General features: G+C 43.7%; 1 protein-coding gene across 1 annotated transcript; it reads left to right on the forward strand.

Annotated features, from left to right (window-relative positions):
- Positions 1-295: 295 nt before the first annotated feature.
- LOC147904102 (uncharacterized) lies at positions 296-18,680 on the forward strand. The gene is made up of 10 exons (XM_087398769.1): positions 296-362; positions 711-757; positions 843-956; positions 1,093-1,518; positions 1,623-1,706; positions 2,089-2,244; positions 2,326-2,550; positions 16,373-16,423; positions 16,547-16,759; positions 18,426-18,680. The coding sequence occupies exons 1-10, from the start codon at positions 296-298 to the stop codon at positions 18,678-18,680; spliced, it is 1,638 nt and encodes a 545-aa protein (XP_087254895.1).
- Positions 18,681-20,189: the final 1,509 nt, after the last annotated feature.

Raw genomic sequence — 20,189 nt, forward strand, 5'->3', positions numbered from 1 at the left:
ACAAAAGAAGAGGGGGTTCAAATCCAACAAAAATATGCTTGATAAACAACGACAGTTGAGGAAAGTCCGGGCGGTGGGAATACGCGACCGTTACTCTCACACACACACTCTCTCTCTTCGTGTTGTTGAGACACACACACTCTCTCTCTTTCTGCCTGTGCATTAGCTGCTGCAAACACAAGCCTTCTTCCTTCCCCTCCTCATCTCCCTCGCTATTTTCATCCTTCCATCCTAACTGCCTACCTCCCCCTCCATCCATTATGTCCCTCCCCTGACTCTCTCCACTCCCTCCGCCATGGCAGCGGCCGCCACCGCTCACATACCCTCCTCCACCTCCACCTCTGCCCTCTCCGCCTCTCTTTGTACGCTCTCTACCTCCTTCCCCCTTTTCGTCTTGCTTTTGGTCCTTTTCTCGCTCGCAACCTGCCAGTTTTTGTCCCAACCCAAAATAGGAGTTGCATTTCTATAGTAGGGAACTTAGAAGGAAACAATGCAGTTGATGGTAATCAGAGGCCTAACAAGATAAGAATTTGTGAGCCTGCTGATTTTATGTGGGCTCAGCTTCCTCGTTCCCCAATGCGCGCACATGCGACGCTAACGCGAATCCGTCTGCAACGTCTTAATATGCTTAATGTCAAATACAATCTCTCAAGCAGATCAATCAAATATGCGCTGTCTCTCTTCACCAATCTTAAACTTGCCTGCTGCAGATCCGAACGGGAATAGGAATGCGGGTGATGTATCAGGCTCTCCAGAGGTAATTAGATTGTAATCGATTGTTAACGTCTCCTGTGCAAATCGTATCCGTGCTTAGAAAAATATTGGGCTCCTCATTATGACAGAGACGGCAGAAAGGTATCACCGAGGTGGAAAGTGTCCTAAATCGATCATTAAGAAATGAGAACGACCTGTTACGCTGTCAGCTCAATGACCTCATTGCACGCGAGAAAAGCCAGGTCCATTGTTTTCTCTTGACGTTACCGTGCAAATTGAAATCTTGGCGTTGCAGGAACTTGTAACCTTTCACGTTGTCAGCTCATTCCCTGATCGTCAGTTTGAATTTGCCTAAACAAATTCGTGCACCTTTTCCAGAGGATAGAACTCCAGAGACTAAGGCAACATAGGGATGCAGAAGTCGCATCTATGGTTCAATCGGGCACTTCGCAACTCAAGGCTGAGGTGGAGCAATTAAAAAACATGTTGCAGAGTACCTCAGGACAGCTTCTGCAAGCTTTGACCGAAAGGGAACAAGTAAGGAGTCAGAAAGAGCACTGTGCACGGGCACTGGAAGATATAAAGAAAACTTCAGCAGCACAAGAAAGTCACTTGAGGCAGCGCTTACAATCACTGGAAGAGGCATTTAACAATGGTCTTGGAGTTGCAACTACCTTGGCCGACACTGTGGATGCCTTCCAACGTCACGTCCTGCCAACTTTCAAGCCGGCAGGCTTTGAGGTTAACAAAGCTTCAACCAAAGCATCTCCTGATGTGGTCGAGGGCAAAGCATTAATGGACCAGGTGCATTCCAACGCACTTCTTCAGGGTGTCCACACTTTTGAATGCATTAAGAAACAAGTATGATTTCAATATATTGATAAGTCCAAATTTCGGTATCTTTGCAGCTGACAAGGTTGGAAAATGCTCTAACATTGCTCCGAGTGATTGTTGATGCAAAAAATGATACACTAGTTCTTATCCGTGGCAAGGTCTCTTCAAGGATTTCCCAATTAAAAGTCTACTCTGATTTAGACTTGTTGATAATTTACTTTTGCCTTGGATTCCATTCAATCCAGGTCGCCACACAACATAAAGGCTAATGACATGAAGTTATGGACCGGAAGTAACTGAACATAATTTTTTAAAATCTTTTTCATACAGCTATACGTTGATAACATTCCTTAAAAGAATGTTTCACGCGCATACATTGTTATTTTGTTAAGTCACTGCCTTGAAAGTACCCCTTTTCTGAGATGAAAGTTGCTTCTCACTGAGAAGTCAGGCTATTTGTGTATGCATGCATGTGTGACTGGTTTTAAAGAAATTCTATGTGGCAAGTGAGAGAACTCATAAAAGTATCCCTTCCTGCAGTTGAAACAAGAGAATGACGAACTCCGAGCAGAGCTCCAAGTAGCAAGAGAAGCAAAGCAAGGTTCACAGCCACAAACCAAACAAAATTCTCCAACTTTGAGTGATAATACATGCACTGAGAAGAACATGCTTCGGCAAGAGCTGCAATCCTTGCAAGTATGAAGTGTTGTCCTATATTCTTTTGAAAACTGGTTCTTTTTGCAGAATTATTCTTGAACACTACTGTTGGATTTGCAGAATCTTTTCAATGAAGAAGTTAAACAACTAAAAACAAAGCTGAAGATGTATGAATCCGAAGAACAGCAGGGGCAGGGTCGCCTCATTGAGGTTCAGAAAGAGCTTGCTGCACTGCAAAGCAAACTCAGCTCGGTGGAGGCGTCACGGGCCTTTCTAGAGGCTAGCTTGAAAGAGGAGACATCCGCACGTTCTCAGCTTGTCTCTCAATTGTTCACTCTGCGAAAGGTATGTGATGCATAGCCACACTTGTATGTGTGCACATGTATGCACTTCCACGCAGGAGTAAATTCACAAGAATAGATGTGTCTTTGAGCATGAATTCCTGCTTGCACATGCTTGTGCATGTTTATTGATAAGACATGGAAATTATTCTTTTATGGTGCAATGTGACTCAAGCTGGCTGAGGCCTGAAACCATGGAATGAAAATAAATGCAATTAAACTCAATTGAGCTAAGACGTGTTTTCATCTGATGTGCAGGAGATAGACATATCTAACCAATCTGGCCCTGGGTGCATCTCTAAATTCATGTCAAGGATGAGAGTTAATGCACAGCAGTTGCTAGACTAATTGGGGAAAGGGTGTGGAATGCACCTAGCCCCAGAGCACGTAGGTGATCTGATTCTTGAACTTCGACTCCTATCTGTAAGGGCTACAGGTGATGGCACCTCAAAGGCCTTCATCTTGGTTCACTCCCCATTAATCCCTTCTACAATTTGTCCTCTCTGGTGCCCATGCACTTTACTGAACTAACCCTTGATTTGGGCCTGCGGCTCAGCCCAGCTCGTACGAAGCTTATAAAATCGACTGTTTGCCAATTATAATGATGGCATCCCAGAGGCCTTCCTCTTGGGTCGTGTCCCCATTTCCCCCCTTATGCAATTTGTCCTCAGCTTCACCCCTGCACTTCATTGAAGTAACCCTGGATGGGGCTCAGCCCAACTTGGGAGTTACTTTACGATATTATTGCTGTTGCAGGACAAGCTGGAACAGAGGAGAGGCTAAGAGGGCTCAGGGACAAGCAATGGGATGAGCGAATTAGTCTGGCTGGCTTGATTAGTGGGAGAAAAGGTCTATGCATAGGGATGGCCCAAGCAGACCAGAGTGGGGCCTGGTTGAGCAGAGCAACCTGTGGAGCAGAGAGGTATGAACAAAGGAAGGAAGGAAGTTTATTAACGTCTTCAGAGGCCATCTAATTGCTACTCCTACTCACTAAAGAAAAACAGGTAAAACTCTTCCGAGGTGCACAAAATGAAAATGGTGCGCTGTAGCTCAGATGGCATGAGGTGTGTAGTCATTAGCTGATACTAGAGTAGATGTATGACGAATGTAGAGCTTCCAAGTGAGCGGGTGATGTATGGCGTATCTATGCCTCTAGAGCATGTTTGTATGGATTCGTGCTTTGGCTTGTGGTCCTATTAGCCATGGTGATCCTCTGTTCATGACAACTAGAAGTTCCCTTGATCCCAAGTATCTCATGTCTATGATAAGCTCATGGGTGCCCAGCTGTTGCCAGTCTCTTGGAGAGAGAGAGAGAGAGAGAGAGAGAGTTGTATTAACGTCTTCGCGGGCCTATGAGATAGTGCAATCAGGACAGTAACTCATACAAGTCACTGTGGGCCTGAGAAAGAGCTCGCTAAGGCCCTTGCTGAGCGCTAGCTAATAATCTCAAAATTTAAACATGCAAAGCTAGTGCTCCTAATACGTATTTGGCACCATGGTGGCTCTTCGATGAGACGTATTTGGCACCATGGTGGCTCTTCGATGAGACGCGAAGATGTCTCGTATCTGCATCTTTGAAGGCATCTCTTGCCGTGGCGGGATACGTGGTCTCCGTGATCTCTATCTCCGGTGGGCCATATCAAGAGTGACACCTTGGCTCGAACGGTCTCCTATGAGTAGAGCAGTGATGGGACGGACCTCTATCATGCATGCTCTGATCAGCCTCTGCATCGTGCGTGGTATCTATGTCGCTGACAACACCATTCCATGCCATCTCTTTCCCGCTAATCCACGCTGCCCTCAGGTCTGCTATCTCCTCCTCTACCCCAATGCGTCCTGGGGCTGACTCGAAGGCATTGAAGTCAGTGACGTGTCGCTATGATCGATCTGTCGCCTGTGGTACTGCCACCTCTTGCTGTCTGATCATCTGCAATAAGGTCTCTCTATGCCCCCGCATCTCCATCAAATAGAGCCAACGCTGTCTTGGTTAAGGAGTGGATCAGCTGAGAGAGTGGCCCGAACCCGTCTTCCTCCTAAAAAGACAGCGGTATAATCCTTGGATTTCATAGTAGGTGGGCAAGCACATAGGAAGTACCCGTTTGTCTCCACCTCTACCAATGTGCATAGCCTACAAATCCGTTCATCTAGTGTCTGTCGCTCTCCCTGCCTCGATCGTCACTTGATGCAACGAGACCCGCATCTGTTCAATGGCAATTTTCAGTGCATGTGAGACCTATCTGTCCTCCAGATGCTCATCCTCTGACACTCTTAAGGAATTAATCATGGTAGAACTGGATGTTGGTGGGGAACTTGTGGTTCCCGACCCAAGTACGTGATGTATAGAAATGGAGTAGATCTAATTGTAAGATATAGTTGATCTCATCTCATGGGATCTAGAGGGATGGGAAATCCAAGCTGTACTGAAAGGGGAAGACATTCCATCTGAATACCTTGACTGTCAAACCATCTGGATATGTGTGCATACCAGGCTACACTAACTCGACTCTTGGCTAGTCGTCCACATGACTCTAATGCCAATCTTAATAGCCTCCAACTAGGCAAGGCCCATACCCTATAAAGTTATGTCACTGTCTCGAAGATGTCATCAAGTTGAAGTGGTGTCATAGCGAACTTTTCATGTATGATCATGATGTGGAACCGAGGGCTTACTATGAATCATCCTAGACCCCCATAGGCACTTGTAGTCTCTCAAATCTCTGCTAGTCAGTTGCCGATAGGTCGCTCCCCCAGAAGGGTGCCACATAGATGGCTGTCAACCTCACAAGTGTGTCAAATAGCCATCCCTTCGTTTGGGGGTCCTGAAGTGTGCATGAAAGCATTGTTGCTCTAGTCAAGCCAGATCTCCCTACCCTAGCCCCATGAAGGGGATGCCCCTAGATAGGTGTATGACTACACTATCTCAACCTGCAGTTCCTGTAAGTGAAGTTGTGTCGATGAAGTACTGCCCATGAGGTGTCGACGATCATAATCTTGGTCTTGCCAAGGTTGACTCTCAGGTCTCTCTCTCCACAAAACATATCTAGGCCCTTCTAGGTGTCTTTGTAAAGAGGAAATGAGGACTTTATCATCTTTGTACTGTAGTATCTATATCATCAAATTGACAAGCAAGGGTCCGTCCCCTCCTAGGCGATCAATGAAAGTTGTGATCTCAGCAATGTAGAGCCCAAAGACTGTCGGTGAGAGGGACATCCTTGCTTCACTCTGATCTTTCTCTCAATCCAATCTGACAAGCCTCTGGGGGCCCGTACTCTCCCTCTGACTGACTCATACAGGCTTATCATCCCCCAAATCATGTCCCATGGGATCTGTATCTCTCGGAGCCTCCTAATCATGCAGGCTAGTGGGATTGTGTCAAAGGCCTTTTGAAAGTCTACAAAGCATGTGTAGACTTTTTGGGATCTCGATCTCGCCTCCTTGATAACAGCCCGTAGGGTGAAGATATGATTACGATTGGAATCCTCCCTCCAGAAACTAGCCATCCCAAAGCTTGTGCTTGGTCTGCAACCCCTCATGGTCCTGGGCTCTCCAGTTGTGGAGCCAACACAATGCAACACACATATTCTATGCATTGAATAGGATGGATGTGGTAGGCTTGTGCAAAGACGACATATCGGGTAGTGCTTGGATCGAGACATTGTAGAGTGAGGTCGCATACGTGTGCCAAATGCCTCGATCTATGATGGGGATGGCTGCCTTATCCTTAGAGAGAAGTCCCCATCCAATAGTGGTCCCCTCCTTGAGAAGAACCGATCACCTCATCCATCCTATGTCTAAGGAAAGCCCATCTCTTCTAATGTGTCAAGCACTATGATATCCGCTGCATCATAAGATATCCCAAGGCCTGCTCACGTGTGAGGTGAGATCTCATCTTGTGGCACTCATCAAAACATGGGTTCTAGGGCATCTTCCCAGCTAGCAGATGTGTTGTGGATTGAGTCTTAGGGAAAGATCTAGTGGCAGCGGCCTGAACCACTGATATAAAGTGTGTCTAAGGCATGGTCTAGGTCTGAATCATCCTCAAGGAAGGTTGATAGCTCATGAGAAAAGTGGCTCATATAGACCACATCAAGGGCATGGTCAAAGTGTATCTGACCATGGGTGGGGGCTGATGGGTCTCGTCCTATGGCTGGGTCTCGTCCTATGGGGGTATGGGTGGGGGCTGATGGGTCTTGTCCTGTGGCTAGCATGGTAGTCAATATGTTGAATGCTAGATAGGAGTGGTTGGTGTCAAGTGGGGGATGGACGGTAAAGTCATATATATGTGACACAAAAGGCTAGGGAACCATCAGGTTTCTCATTGCACTCGTTCCCGCTCCATGTGGAAAATAGGTGAGCCCTCCTGATAACGGCCATCTATGAAGGCCATTATACATGATACTGCTCCCATCTCCAGTAGGTATCTGCCATATTTTGTGACTTGTGGTGCATCCTCTAAGTGCCTCACCATCCCAAGCTTTGTTGGATCTATCTCTGGCACTTTGAGGGGGCCAGCTCCAGAGTCAAGTAGCCCAACCTGTCTAACCCCCATCCATGCATTGGAGTCACCTAGGAGGAGGATCTCCCCCTGCCTAGAGAACTATATGATGCCACTGTATATCATCTCATATAGGCTGTAACCCTTTGTGGTGACCTCATGTGCATATGAAGATGTGTCTGGGGGGAAGTAGCATACTTTAATGAAGATCAATCGTGTGTCATGTGCCTGAACTCATACCCACATGCATGTGGTGTGCATGCTCCTCCTTCCGCATTATTGATATAAGCAATCTCATATGTGATCTAAAAAGAACTGCTACTCCTCTAGAGACCTGTATCTAACTCTCTCTCCTCATCTCCCTCCTATGAGCTAACTCCCAAGTGTATCCTATCACGATGGGCAACCCTTTCTTTGGGCTCTCATGGGTCTCAGTGTAGAATATCACCTCTCTATTGGTGCAGGTCTTTGAAAAGCCCCTTGGGTTAGGCCAAAGGGTGCTGTTATAGTTCCACACTGCCATACTCTGTCTATTCTCTGTCCCCATCCCATAGGCCTGACACCATCATGTGCTGTTCAGTTCCACTTCTTCCCTGTCTGCCCTTTCTGCTCTCTCAGATAATCAATGTGCCATCGTGATATGCAGCCCATCTTGTCTTGCTGCCATTACACGTACCATCCCCTCCCTCCGATGCTCTTGTTGCAAGAGCATGAGATAAAAAACGTCGTGGTACCCTTCAGAGTTTCCCTCATGCTCATGAGGGTGGACCTATCCACCGCTGTCTGAAATCTCAAAACCATTGGTCTGGTTGGTTCATCAGCCTTGTTCACTCTCCAAGCTGTCTCACAACTCAAGTTGACCCCCATCTTGGTGAATAGTGTTGCAACGTCTGCCATAGGAGTGTGACCTACTGTTGGTCATCTAACTAGGACATTCATGGCCTTGAAGTTCCTCCTCGTATCCTCTTCTAAGGCATCAGATATGAACCCTTTCTTGGGGGCTGCTGTACCTTTTGTAACCACATCTTTCCATTCCAGCATTGCTGCTTCCCCTTCGGTGATTTTTTGCATAAATTCAGCATGCTTACCTGCAAAGATGCCAAATCTTTTCTGCGTTTTTCATTCTCAGATTTAAGTTTTTCCATTTCCTTGCATGCCCCTTCAAGTGCTCCTTGTGCATCTCTTAGTTGTTTAAGCTCGGTCCACATGGCTTGCATCTGGTCTTTAAGGCTGACAATTCCTGATTCCCATGCTGCCTTCTCTTTCTCCCATTCATCCCTCTTGCTTTTCTTCTTCCGCCATTCATCTTGCACCCGTCCACCTTGTTTCTTTGTCTCAGCCAATACTTTGTATTTCCTCATTAAGTAGCACTACATTAGTGGCTTCCAAGCTGTCAACCTTCTCAACCAGCACTAGACAAATCTCATGGAGATGGGTATGACATCAAAAATACCTTTGGGTGGTCCCCCTGCTGTGTAGGTGTTCATAGCAGCTTCCGAAGATTGCTTTACCCATTTTTCTTCCACACACCCTCGAGTAGGCATTGTATTCTCTGTTTTCTTGCAGCCAGTGGTGATCTACAGGGTCCTTGCAGGTCAGTCTTGCCTGGGGCCCTCCTGTGGACATTTAGGGGAGAAACAAAGAAAGAACGAAATAAATTCTATCAACATCCAAGGAAGACCAATAGGTCTATGGGACAGAAAAACCTATCTAGTACATCTGCTTAGGAAGGGCACATGGCAGCTCCGAGAGAGAGAGAGAGAGAGAGAGAGAGAGAGTCAGATCTTTGCGTTAAATAATATATGGGAAATATGTTACGGTGTTCTTATCGCAATTTAGGCTTGCATGTGTGTGTACAATTATAGACATATCATCACCTATGTGCTTTTCTCACTCATGAAGGAAAAGAACTGGGTACGACACTTTACTGAGGTGTGGTGCAATGTGATCAAGAATGGCTGGTGCGAGAAGATATAGTGAACTTGAAAGTGGAATAGTGTGCAATGTAATTCATGCGGGTTGAGAGGTGTGATCATCAGCTGATCCAATGCAGATGAATGTAGTTGAGCTGATCCTCCCATAGGAGCATCTCTCTATCTATGCACAAACCATAAACTGTATAGCTGTTGGACTAAGTGGGGGTGGGGGTGGTGTGGTCTGCTGGAATGTTTGGGGTTATTGTAGTTCCGCTAAGTGCAACCATCAATCCCATGAGGCCTGTGCGTTATTGTAGTCCCGCTAAGTGCAACTATCAATCCCATGAGGTCTATGTGTCATGAAAAAGGTGTTCTTCAGCCATTTGTTAACTCTCTCAGATTGTCCATAGTTTGGGGGTGATAAGCAGTAGTTGAAGTGAGTGTAGTCCCCATAGCCTCAAATAGACTCCTCCAAAACTGTCCCAAAATCTTGGAATCTCTATTACTCACTATCTGTTGTGGCATGCCATGTACCTTGAAGATATGTTTCAAACACTGAGCTGCAATCATTTGAGCAGAATATTGGGTTTTTTGGTAGGGGTGAAATGGGCTGCTTTGGTCATCCTATCAACAACCACATACATATTGTTCCACCCTTTTTGAGTTGATGGCAAACCAGTGACAAAATCCATTGCAATGCAAATCCACTTGCCCTCCAGTATGGGTAATAGATGAAGTAAATCAGTAGGTTTGAGAGTAGAGTCCTTGTTTGTTGGCAAGACTATTACATTGTCTTTTGCAATGTTTCCACATACTCTACGTCCCTTGACATAAAGGGGCATTTGTTGGCTTTTGCAAACAGTTAGAACCTCCAGAACTTCTTGGAGTCATGATGAAGCTCCTCCCTTGTCTTGCTAAATGTCAATATATCATCAAAGAACACCAACATTGATTGTAAAGAAAAGGGTGAAGTATCTTGTTCATTAAAGGTAGCTGGAGCATTTGACAAGCCAAGAGCCATGACTTTTCTATAGGCTGTTTTGAATTTATCCCCCTCCTCCATCCTGATTTGGTGAAGTATTTAGTCCCATTGATTTCATCCAAACGGTCATTCAACCTTGTTATTTGCCTCCCTTAGGACAAACTTGATTAACATGAGTCTTGAGTCCATAGTGAACTCTCCAAGAGTTCTGAACTGATCACAACCAAGCACAATATTATTATGAGCCATATAAAGAACAATGAAATTTGCATCATAGATTACGGAGAGAGAGAGAGAGAGAGAGAGAGAGAGAGAGATTCTTACAGACGAGCAAACAAAAGTACTTTGAGAATGTTCACCACAACCAACTTCAACTTTTGAGTGGAATATCCAAGTCATTGGAATGTACATCAGGCTTTGAGTCAACAAAGCTATGTGTATTGCTTGAATCAACAAGAATATAAGAAAGCCTTCCGTACACACAGCCTTTCAGCCTTAAGAGCATGGGAACGTCTGCAATCAAAAATAGATTCTTGAGAGATACTATACAATTCAGCACTAGTGTCCCAAAATAATTCTTCATCACCAACAAATGTATTGCCACATGGATCTCTAGTAGAAGTACTCGCTTCTTCAATATGATATGCATTGGACTTTGTGGATCTCTGTGGAAAATATGATTTTTTCTGGAATACATCCCCACAGGTTCAAAAGTTAAAATCTGATGGAATTTAGGAGGCATATTTTCAACAATATCTTCTTGGCAGTCCAAAAACTTGGATTCTTCATCAGGATCAGACTGAGGGAATTCATGCTCCTCAATCTCCCATATCATACTGATTTTACTGCCAGCTTTTGCTTTGTTTGACATGCTCTTCCAACTCAGCAGTTCTATTTGACTGCATTCCCTATGGAAGTCTGTTCTTCCCTTTATCCATAGGTCATCTTTTAGGCATTCACAGGTAGAGAGAGCGATAGGGAAATGAAAAGTGTATACTCCAGAAATAGAGTGTTTGATATATAAAATACAGGGATAAAGATTGCAGCCTCATATAGTGGCCTTGCAGGAGCATAACCAGCATGGTTATGCCTGTCAGATGGGGCATTTAGTAGGGTATGACATCTTTTGTGCAGGTGATAACTCCTTTTTCATGATTTGTGCTTCTTGTGAAACATGCTTTTCAGCCAGTAGTGGCTTATAAGACCGGAATGGTCACTGAATGATTGTGCCATGCCTTGTGCAACGAGAGAGATTTGAATTGGCTTCAGTTTATGATCCATAATCATCTCATCATAGAGCTTTGATTTCGAGGGGTTCTGCCACAATATCCTTGGAGGCAAAATGCCTTTCTTTGTGGAGATTTCAACAATGCACCGTAGCCAGGAGGTAATACATCTGGTCATACACATATGCTTGCCTCTCAGAAAGTTCAATGGACCCAATTACTCTTTTAAGTTTGGTCTAGTTGACCTCTGGAAAGATACATGGCCTTTGCTTCCTGGTTATACATTTCAGCATAATGCATAGTCTGCCTATCAAGCCAGATAAGATTGTTGGTATTTGTTTAATGCACAACAATATGCTTTCCCACATTCAGATCATGCTCCTCTTTGGTTGCAGCCATCTTTTTATTATATTCAGTAAGACAAATTGCCAAATAAAAGGCTCCTGTTAAACAATAGTTCGTTGGAGCATGAGGCATTTAAAAATATGATGCAGGATGCTATTGCTCCTATTTGGCCACATTTTCGCATTGATTATGCTTGGATAGCTTTTGTTACCCGTATGTAGCATGTCATCTGTGACTATGGCAAGAATTTTATGTATAATCTTAGAGAGGATGTTGCCGAATCTAAAAGCTAAGGCCAGAATTGACAGAAATTAGTCATTTTTGGGAAAATCCCAAGAGTGAGGCTGCTCGCCTATGTCATGCTACGGACTTCCTTCAATGCAATGACTGTAGGAAGGTAGAGAAATGGGAAACTAGGGCCAGGCAGAGGGCTTTCACTACTAAGGGCTGCTCCTCAAAAGAATTGTTTAAGAGCTTGCATTATAAAAGACAAACTGCAAATATTTGCCCGATTCAAAATTCAGATGGTACTTGGATCACTTCTAGAATGCAACGTGCTAAGGCTACTCATTTTGCTAAACATTTTAGGTAGATTGTTTCATAGTCAAAAGTTGTGATGTCAGCTCAGAAGGAGCTTCTTCAGCATGTCAGTCCAATTCTATCTCCACAACAGGCTATGCAACTCGAAGTTCCATTCAAGGAGAGAGAATTGAAAGATGACATCAGTGCACGTGGGAAATGAAAAAGACCGGGTTGGCATGGTTTGACAGTGGAATTTTTTCTGTAGTATTGGGAGTCCATTTCAACTGCCCTACTATATATGATAAACCATTCTTGGGAAACTCAACAGATGCAAGCCTCTTGGAAGAAAGGATTGGCTAAATTATTCCTTAAGAAACCTGTGTGTGAATCTTTTGCAGATTAGAGACCTATTAATCTCATGCATGTCATCTATAAGTTGGTTGCTAAAGTATGTGTGGTTCCTTGCAGCAATCTCTCTTTAATTGTTTGCAAACTCATTGCATCGATCAGGATGTATATTTGTCCTACATGGACATTTTCGCTCGATGTACTATTTTCGCTTACCAGTTTTTTTCTGGCTAGCTATCTTGTAATATAAAGCACTCAAAGATTTCACTATTTAAAAAAAAAAAAAAAGTGTGTGTGTGTGTGTGTGTGTGTGTGTGTGAGAGAGAGAGAGAGAGAGAGAGAGAGAGTTGTATTAACTGTTGGAATATGAAGCCAAAGTGAGTCAAAGAATGAGTGTACTAGGTGTCTAGGGGGTGTTTTATAGTCTAGTGAGTCCTAGACATGCCACGTGTCATATTGGGAGATATCTCATAGACGTTGTGACTTTCTAGAGTCTAGTGTCACACTATATAGTGTTGTACTTATCTTGAGTCAAAATACATCAGTCAACATCAAGCTTTATATCATGTGAGTATTTTGGTTATCATTGCCTAGCACTTGTTCTTTCCATTATGCTTTCCATATTTCCATTCCGTTCCTAGTTAGCTTGGCATTCTCCTACTGCCATGTCTCTTCATATGGTATCAAAGCCACCTCCAAGAGGTTGAGGTAAGAGAGTAGCCATGAAGCTTCCTTCCCTCCTCATTGGAAGGTCCTTTTCTTCCTTTGCCTCTCCACCTTGAGCTCCTCTCCTCCTACCCAAGCCTCACCACCAGCATTGGAGCTTCCCCAACATGGAGACTTGAAGCATGAAGAAAATGAAGATGTGGAGCTGCTACAGTTTGCTGCTGTATCTGCGTGAAAATTTCCGCCATTTGATGAAGGCAAACCCACATTCTCGCTCCTCATCTGCCCGAGATTTATTACTCTAGCTTAGCTCAACTTCCGCCCCTCTGCTGAAGTATATTTCGCCTGCAATTCCCGCCTATTCCTTGCTGAAATCTGTGCCAAACTGAGCTCCTCCTGCCCGCCGTAAATCTCTGCATACTTCGCCTTCCTACAACCCTGCAAATGCCTGCCATTTTTACTGCGATTTCCACCTCATGCAGCTCAGCATCTCCGTCATCTCTGCTCCAGCACTAAGCCCGCCATTCAGCAGCCACAGCTCACCCGTCCCAGCTCTATCTCCTCGCCATTCGAGCTGCCCACATTTCCGCCAGTAAAAGCTCCCGCCATATGTTACAATAGCCCAAATTCTATCCTTCACTCCTCTTCAGCAACCTGGTCACGATTGAGCAGCCCGACATTGCACTCTTTTAGTCAGCTCCCGATTATTGAGCTGCTGTCCAGTATTCATGTGAAGCTGCCCTTACCCTTGGTCACTCTCTTCTACTTCGACACTAGTGCATTACCTCGAGCTTGATGTAGACCACTCTCCATCAAAAAGTGATTTCTCCGACCTTGCTTCTTCGATTGGCGCTTGAGGTACTACACATTGGTTGACTCCCGATTGCTCGTGGTACTTGAGGCCTCTACATCAACTTTTGGGTGACTCTCAGTCTGACACGTTGAGAGTCATGTGGTGATCGCTCGGCGAGTTGTTCCCATGGACTTCATTGACACTTTCTTTAGGGGGCATTCTTCCCGGAATTCACCCATATATCAGGAAGAATGTGTATACACATGTGCAACAACTTTGCGGAGGACATCTCTTATACAAAGAAATCTATTCTATGGCTTGATGTACTTGGGTTCTTTGCCCTAGGTAGTCCCCCAAAAATTGATGTATTGAATTTTGCTTTTCATTGAGTCTAAAGGTCCTCTACCTTGGATAGTCCTTCTAAAAATGATGTATTGGGTTTTCTCTTTTTTGGTGTGTGCCTTCCTAACATGTCCTGTTATGAAGCCAAGGGGGGATGTACTGTGGGAGCCATATGTATTAGCTTTGATAGGTCTATTTGTTTATCAGGCCTGGCTTGAGAGTTCTAGGATGTTGGTGCATTGGTCTCCTAGACCTCTGAGTTGGTCATGCATCCATGCATGATGAGCCTCTGAGCCATGCTAGATGAGCTTTCTATGTTATGCTCGCTAGCCTCTGAGCCATGCTCACTTGCCTCTGAGATTGTGTGGGAACCATGTCTAGTTCTAGTGTCTAGTTCTAGACTGGCATGCATAGTTTTGATGACCGTCATTGTCATGTTCTGTTCTTGGTTCCATTCTAGTAGTCTCTCACCTTGCCTTCATGGGGGGGTGTTGGAATATGAAGCCAAAGTGAGTCAAAAATGAGTGTACTAGGTGTCTAGGGGGTGTTTTATAGTCTAGTGAGTCCTAGACATGCCACGTGTCATATTGGAAGATATCCCATAGACATTGTGACTTTCTAGAGTCTAGTGTCACACTATATACTGTTGTACTTATCTTGAGTTAAAATACATCAGTCAACATCAGGCTTTATATCATGTGAGTATTTTGGTTATCATTGCCTAGCACTTGTTCTTTCCATTATGCTTTCCATATTTCCATTCCGTTCCTAGTTAGCTTGGCATTCTCCTACTGCCATGTCTCTTCATTAACATCTTCAAAAGGCCTAATGGGCCTATGAGACAAAGTACACATCCAAAAGAAGTGAAGCCCTTACATCTCTGAGTGTCACAGAGAGTCGAGAAGTGCACAAGGCATCTCAGTTCGAATTATTTAGCACACTACTAGATTCTAATACTATTATGAAGTGGCCCTCATTACATCATTTTTAGACTGACGGTCTTTGGGTCTAGATTTGAAGTCTCTGATTAGCGCTATACCATCTCTATAAACAGCTTATTTTCCTTCCTTTTGAGCTTCCTTTACTTTTTCCAATTCTGCATTTCTTGCCTTGAGCTGAGTCGAGGTGAGCTCCTTTGAAATCCAGGTCTTGGTACCTCGTAGCTTGTTAGTTTGTCTAATGACTTTGTTCCTTGCTGAAAGATTACTCTTGCCTGTGCCCCCTTTTGGTTCACAAAATCTCTCTTCTGGATCCCACTCAATCTAGGGGATCGTCTTTTTGAGATGTTCTATCTTTGTTTCCATACTTTCATTTTCCAAAGTCCAGCCCTCAGGAGGCAGCAACCCTCCTATGCGTCTAATCCGATTATTTGCAGCCCTGGTTTCTTGCTCTTTTACCTCCTTGTATACATCACACTCGTTGATCTTGTTATTCACAATTGCTGTGAATTCCTGTTTCATAGACTTGAGCTGGGTGGTAACTAATTCCTGTACCTTGGTCACACATTGTGGTGCGGGTGTTGCTGTATTGCATTGTTGTTCTTGGAGTACTTCCTCTTTGCCCTTGCTTTTCATTTCTGAAACTCTCCTCTCAAGAGGCAATGCAAAGCTTCGCATCTCTAAGCTCTCGCTGTAGGAAATAGATCTGCTCATGTGGATTGAATTTTCTTCGAGATCTGTGGTAGGTCAAGGCATAGGGAGGCTATAGCAGCATAGGACGGCTTCTTGCTGGCTAGCAAATATTTTTGTCTTGGGGAACTCCATTTGTTGGCCTGTGCAAGATTGAAAGCCCCTTCGCTAGGACTAACCCCCAAGCTGGGCCAAGGGTTCAGCCCAGCCCGGGCTGTCTCGACCCTGACTGGCCCTTGACTAGCTGATGTGCCCCTTGACCTGACCTAGGCGCTGCAAACTGTCTGCTATGGTGGCCCAGTAGACTTGGAACTGGCAGCGTGGCGCTAGCTACTGCTGCTACTGAGGGAGAGAGAGAGCTGCTGCTGCTGCTGCTACTGTGGAGAGAGAGAGAGACAGAGAGACAGAGAGAGAGAGAGAGAGAGATGCTCACATGGTCTACCTTTCCTTTGTGTTTTTCAATTTTTACATACATCATTTAGAGGACAGTCTCCCTGTGTATATTTGACTTTTCTAGTGTGTACTATCTTTGACTTTTCTACTCACATTTGTGACGGTTACAGGATAATGAAAAAACAAAGACTGAATTGGAAACTTTGAAGCTTAGTCAAAAGGTAATGGCATCTTTTTGTTTTCTCCCAAAAAGATACATCTTTGCAATTTGAGATTCATCAGCCTATATACATCAAGATTTCCCTTTCGTTTCCTTATGGTCACAACAATTTTTATACCCACAGTTTTTGGTAAGACAACCTCGTAGCGGCCGTATCCCTGTCGAGAAAATGGATTTGATGAACACAGTAAACCAGCTACTGATGGAAATGAATAAGCTGAAAGGAGAGAAGGTTGCCTTAGAAGAAGAGCTGAAGGCTCAAAAGCGGTCTCAAGTGAGGGATCATATCAAGAGGACAGTCACTTCAAGAGATGTAGAAATGGCAGCTTCTAATAAAGTGAGCTCTTGTCTAATCATGCAGTTTAAAGAAAAACTAGAAGCACAAGATAAATCCTTTTTTTTCACTTTAAAATGAGTTTTTCCATTTGATTTCTACATAACTAAATGTTACAACATGTGTGTGCACGTGGCGACTTTTTTATTTGTTCTCTTGTTAGTGTTCCCATGTTCTCCAATCAGGATTAGTAGTCATGAACTTCCATTTTTTATAAGGGGTCTTTAATGGAGACTTGGAACTAAAGTGAAATACTTTATTTGATGCAATCTATAATGTTCTTCTGTGTTGGAAAAAAAAATCATACCAAACTTGCTATGCTACAAGTATGTGTCTAGGTAACTTGAGTGCTAGGTCGAGGACTTTGCTATGGTGCCCTAAAACTTCCTTTAGATAGGCGCCCGGTTCCTTGGCTGGCTGTTCCAAGAGAGTTTTAAGAAGTAGCATTGCAACTGTATTTTTCCCGGCAATGGAGGAGCATGTGTTCTTCATTTTCTTACCTCCCTTGTTGGGTAGATTTTGCAAGTTCTTGTGTCCCTTGGAATTCTAGGTCCTGTCCATCTACCCCTTTGCACCTCTAGATCCTGAGAGCTGGTCCTTATTCTACAGATTAAATGCCGTTTGAAAAGTGATATGCCCTTCCCACTGCACTCTTGTATTTTAGACTTATCCGTTGGATTGATTTCCCATTTGTAGAACTCCATTTTTGGTCCCAAACCTTGCCGTAATTTCTGTAGCATTTTTTGCATAACCAGATTTCTGATATCTCCCACATCCTCAGGGATATCTACAGCTTGCATTCCCACAGCTCCATCCATTTGACCCTTCTTTGTGCCATCCTGTGGTTTTTAGTGGCCTCCATTGCCTTGCATGGGATCCTGTTGCCTCCATTTTCTCGGGTAGACCATGTACTAGTACATTGCTTCCTCTTTGAGAGGTATCATACCTGTCTCTACGAGCAGGATACGATAAGGGGTTGTAATTTGGTCCCCAAATCCCCGATGAAAATTCTTTGTGAATTGTCTCTGTTTAAGTGCCTTGTTATCAGTCATTTCCAGATGGGAGAGTGCTGTGTGCTTCTGTTTTTCTGCAGCAGACCTTGTCCCTTCGATCCTGAGGGGACTGTAGAGTCTGTTCATGAATCTTGAGGTATTTTAGCATATGTCTTGCATCTGGGCTTATGACTGTGTAGTCAATCACGCTTGAACCTTAAGGGGTTTTGCATATGTAGCCTTCCGTGTCTTTGAAGAGGAGAGCAACAATGGCCTTTAATCACACATGCGTCCACTATGTGCTGAAAAGCAAAAACCTGAAGGCACCCATAACAAATTTAAGTTGAGTGAACCAGCTGCTCTGAGCTCCCCTTTATGGGATGCCTGTTCTCAATCTTAGTACTCTTCAATGCAAGGCAAATATACAAATGAAACCCTTATTTTGTGTCTGCATCCTATCAATGCTATGTATCCTGCCAGTCCAACTCCGTTTCCATAGTGTTTTAGTAAAACACAATCTCACTTTGAAATATGCATATAAAGAAGTTGTCTGTTTTTATTGTTCTTGCTTTTTGCCTTCGCCATACCGTGCTAGGTTTTAAATGTCTAGATCTGCTATTAATTCTTCATTTTTGGAAAGATTTTGAAAATGTCTAGGGTGTGTTTGAAATTCACAGGTGGGAGACACCGAATTGGCTTCAAAACTAGCAAGAGTACGGCTGCAACAGCTTGGGTTGCAGGAGAGTGGCAATAACTCAAGAGCAACAGTCAATGACTGCTCCAGTCCTACTGCCGCATTTATTTCGGACTTGCCAGCTGATTTTCTTCAAAGTGGGCTACAAGGCACTCAAAGCCTTGATATACCTTCCAGAGATAAGATAATGAACTGTGCTGCACTTTACGCAAACAGCCTAGCAACGAAGGTTGGATGAGGTGCCCTCATACAGCTCATTTCTTAACCATTTGAAAGGACGGGTTATTTTTCAGCTGATGGATTTTGGCAAGAAGCACCTATCTCTGTACTTGAGCCTAGAGAGTCTTTGATATCTAAGGTCCTCACGCTGCTATTTTTGCTGGACTATCTCAATAGAGATGCAAGAGAGACCCAGCCCATTTTTCATGTGTCTTCAAGATTCGACTATCACCAATTTGTATCTTTAATGAATCCTCTTTTTCCCGGTCTGATAGCAGAGCAGCTGCATCCATCAAGTTTAGGTTGTAAAGTTAGCCATTTGGTACATTGACACAAAGGTTGGCAGGAAGTCATGACCTCCATTGTGCTCTGGAATATATGCAGGGTAAGGTACAGATACTGCTTGTGTCTCGTAAGATTTAATTCATCTCATTAATTATTGATTTCATTTGCAAAAAAACGAATTTTGATGCCAAACTTCTACTATTGTGCGCGCACACCTCAAGTGCTCGGATCTTGAACTTTCCAACATGGCGACAGGACACAGGAATCAAAACAATTGAAAATGGTAAATGCGGATCGATGCACTTCCCACAATCAGCTTGTATGTTTAACAACACAATACAGCAACCAAAACCTCATAACGCCCGCAATCGTCTTTAACCACACAATACAGCAACCCAAAACCCGGTAAAGGCCACCTAAGTGCCAAGAGCGCTTAGACCAAGCTGTTGAAACGTGCGATGAGTTCAAGCCCTAGGAGCAACTCAGGATTAGTTGGCACAAAGAGTTACAAGTAGCTCTTCATAAAGATGGTCATATGCAAAGCTTTGGGGCCTACACTACTCATGTGTAACTGGTGAAGATAGATAAAACATCTGCTCTATTGAGAAACCAAAACTGTGGCACTATATGATATATAAAGAAGGGTAGGCTTTGCGCACCAAGCTTCCATAAAAAATGTTCTCAAAGAATAGAATGCGTTTAACATCTCAAATTCAAGCAACATAAGAAAGCAAAGTGCATATGACGAAATAATGTGTCATCTTTCACCCTCCTTAATTCAAAGTCTCATGCTTCATTTCTATGTTTGTCTTTGGTATGCCCATAACAACCAAAAATTTTGTGCAAGGCCTAAGGGGGGTCTTCAACCTGGGTTGAAATGCATTTTCTTAGTTAAAAATCATAAGAGTGAATTAAACTTATTAAATACTAAGTTCTTTTGGAATGGACAAGAACGAATGAAAGATCAAAGGTGGTGAACATTGGGTTGTGGAAAGAAATTTAGGATGATAGTGGCAATGGGTTGTTCATAGTGTTCTTAAGAAATGGAATCTAATGAAGTAATCTTGGATATGCATTCCTATAAATGTTGCAATTATACCTACTACAAGCATACTCTCATAGCAATCAAACTTCACTTATCGGTCTGCCATGGGAAATAAAGGTCATGTTATAGTTTCCATGTTTCTTTATGATGTTAAATAAAAATGACTAATGATACTTCAAAATCACATACTTCCACACC

Source organism: Dipteris shenzhenensis, chromosome 3, assembly GCF_047967505.1.
Source record: "Dipteris shenzhenensis isolate YYH24624 ecotype China chromosome 3, Dip_SZ_1.0, whole genome shotgun sequence".
NCBI classification, from domain to species: domain Eukaryota; kingdom Viridiplantae; phylum Streptophyta; class Polypodiopsida; order Gleicheniales; family Dipteridaceae; genus Dipteris; species Dipteris shenzhenensis.

Bases quoted from the DNA above. Each gene is read 5' to 3' on its own strand.
- LOC147904102 (XM_087398769.1), top strand. From the start codon at position 296: ATGGCAGCGGCCGCCACCGCTCACATACCCTCCTCCACCTCCACCTCT. The intron at 758-842 runs GTAATTAGATTG...TCATTATGACAG, and splicing joins ATGTATCAGGCTCTCCAGAG to AGACGGCAGAAAGGTATCAC. The intron at 957-1,092 runs GTCCATTGTTTT...CACCTTTTCCAG, and splicing joins TTGCACGCGAGAAAAGCCAG to AGGATAGAACTCCAGAGACT.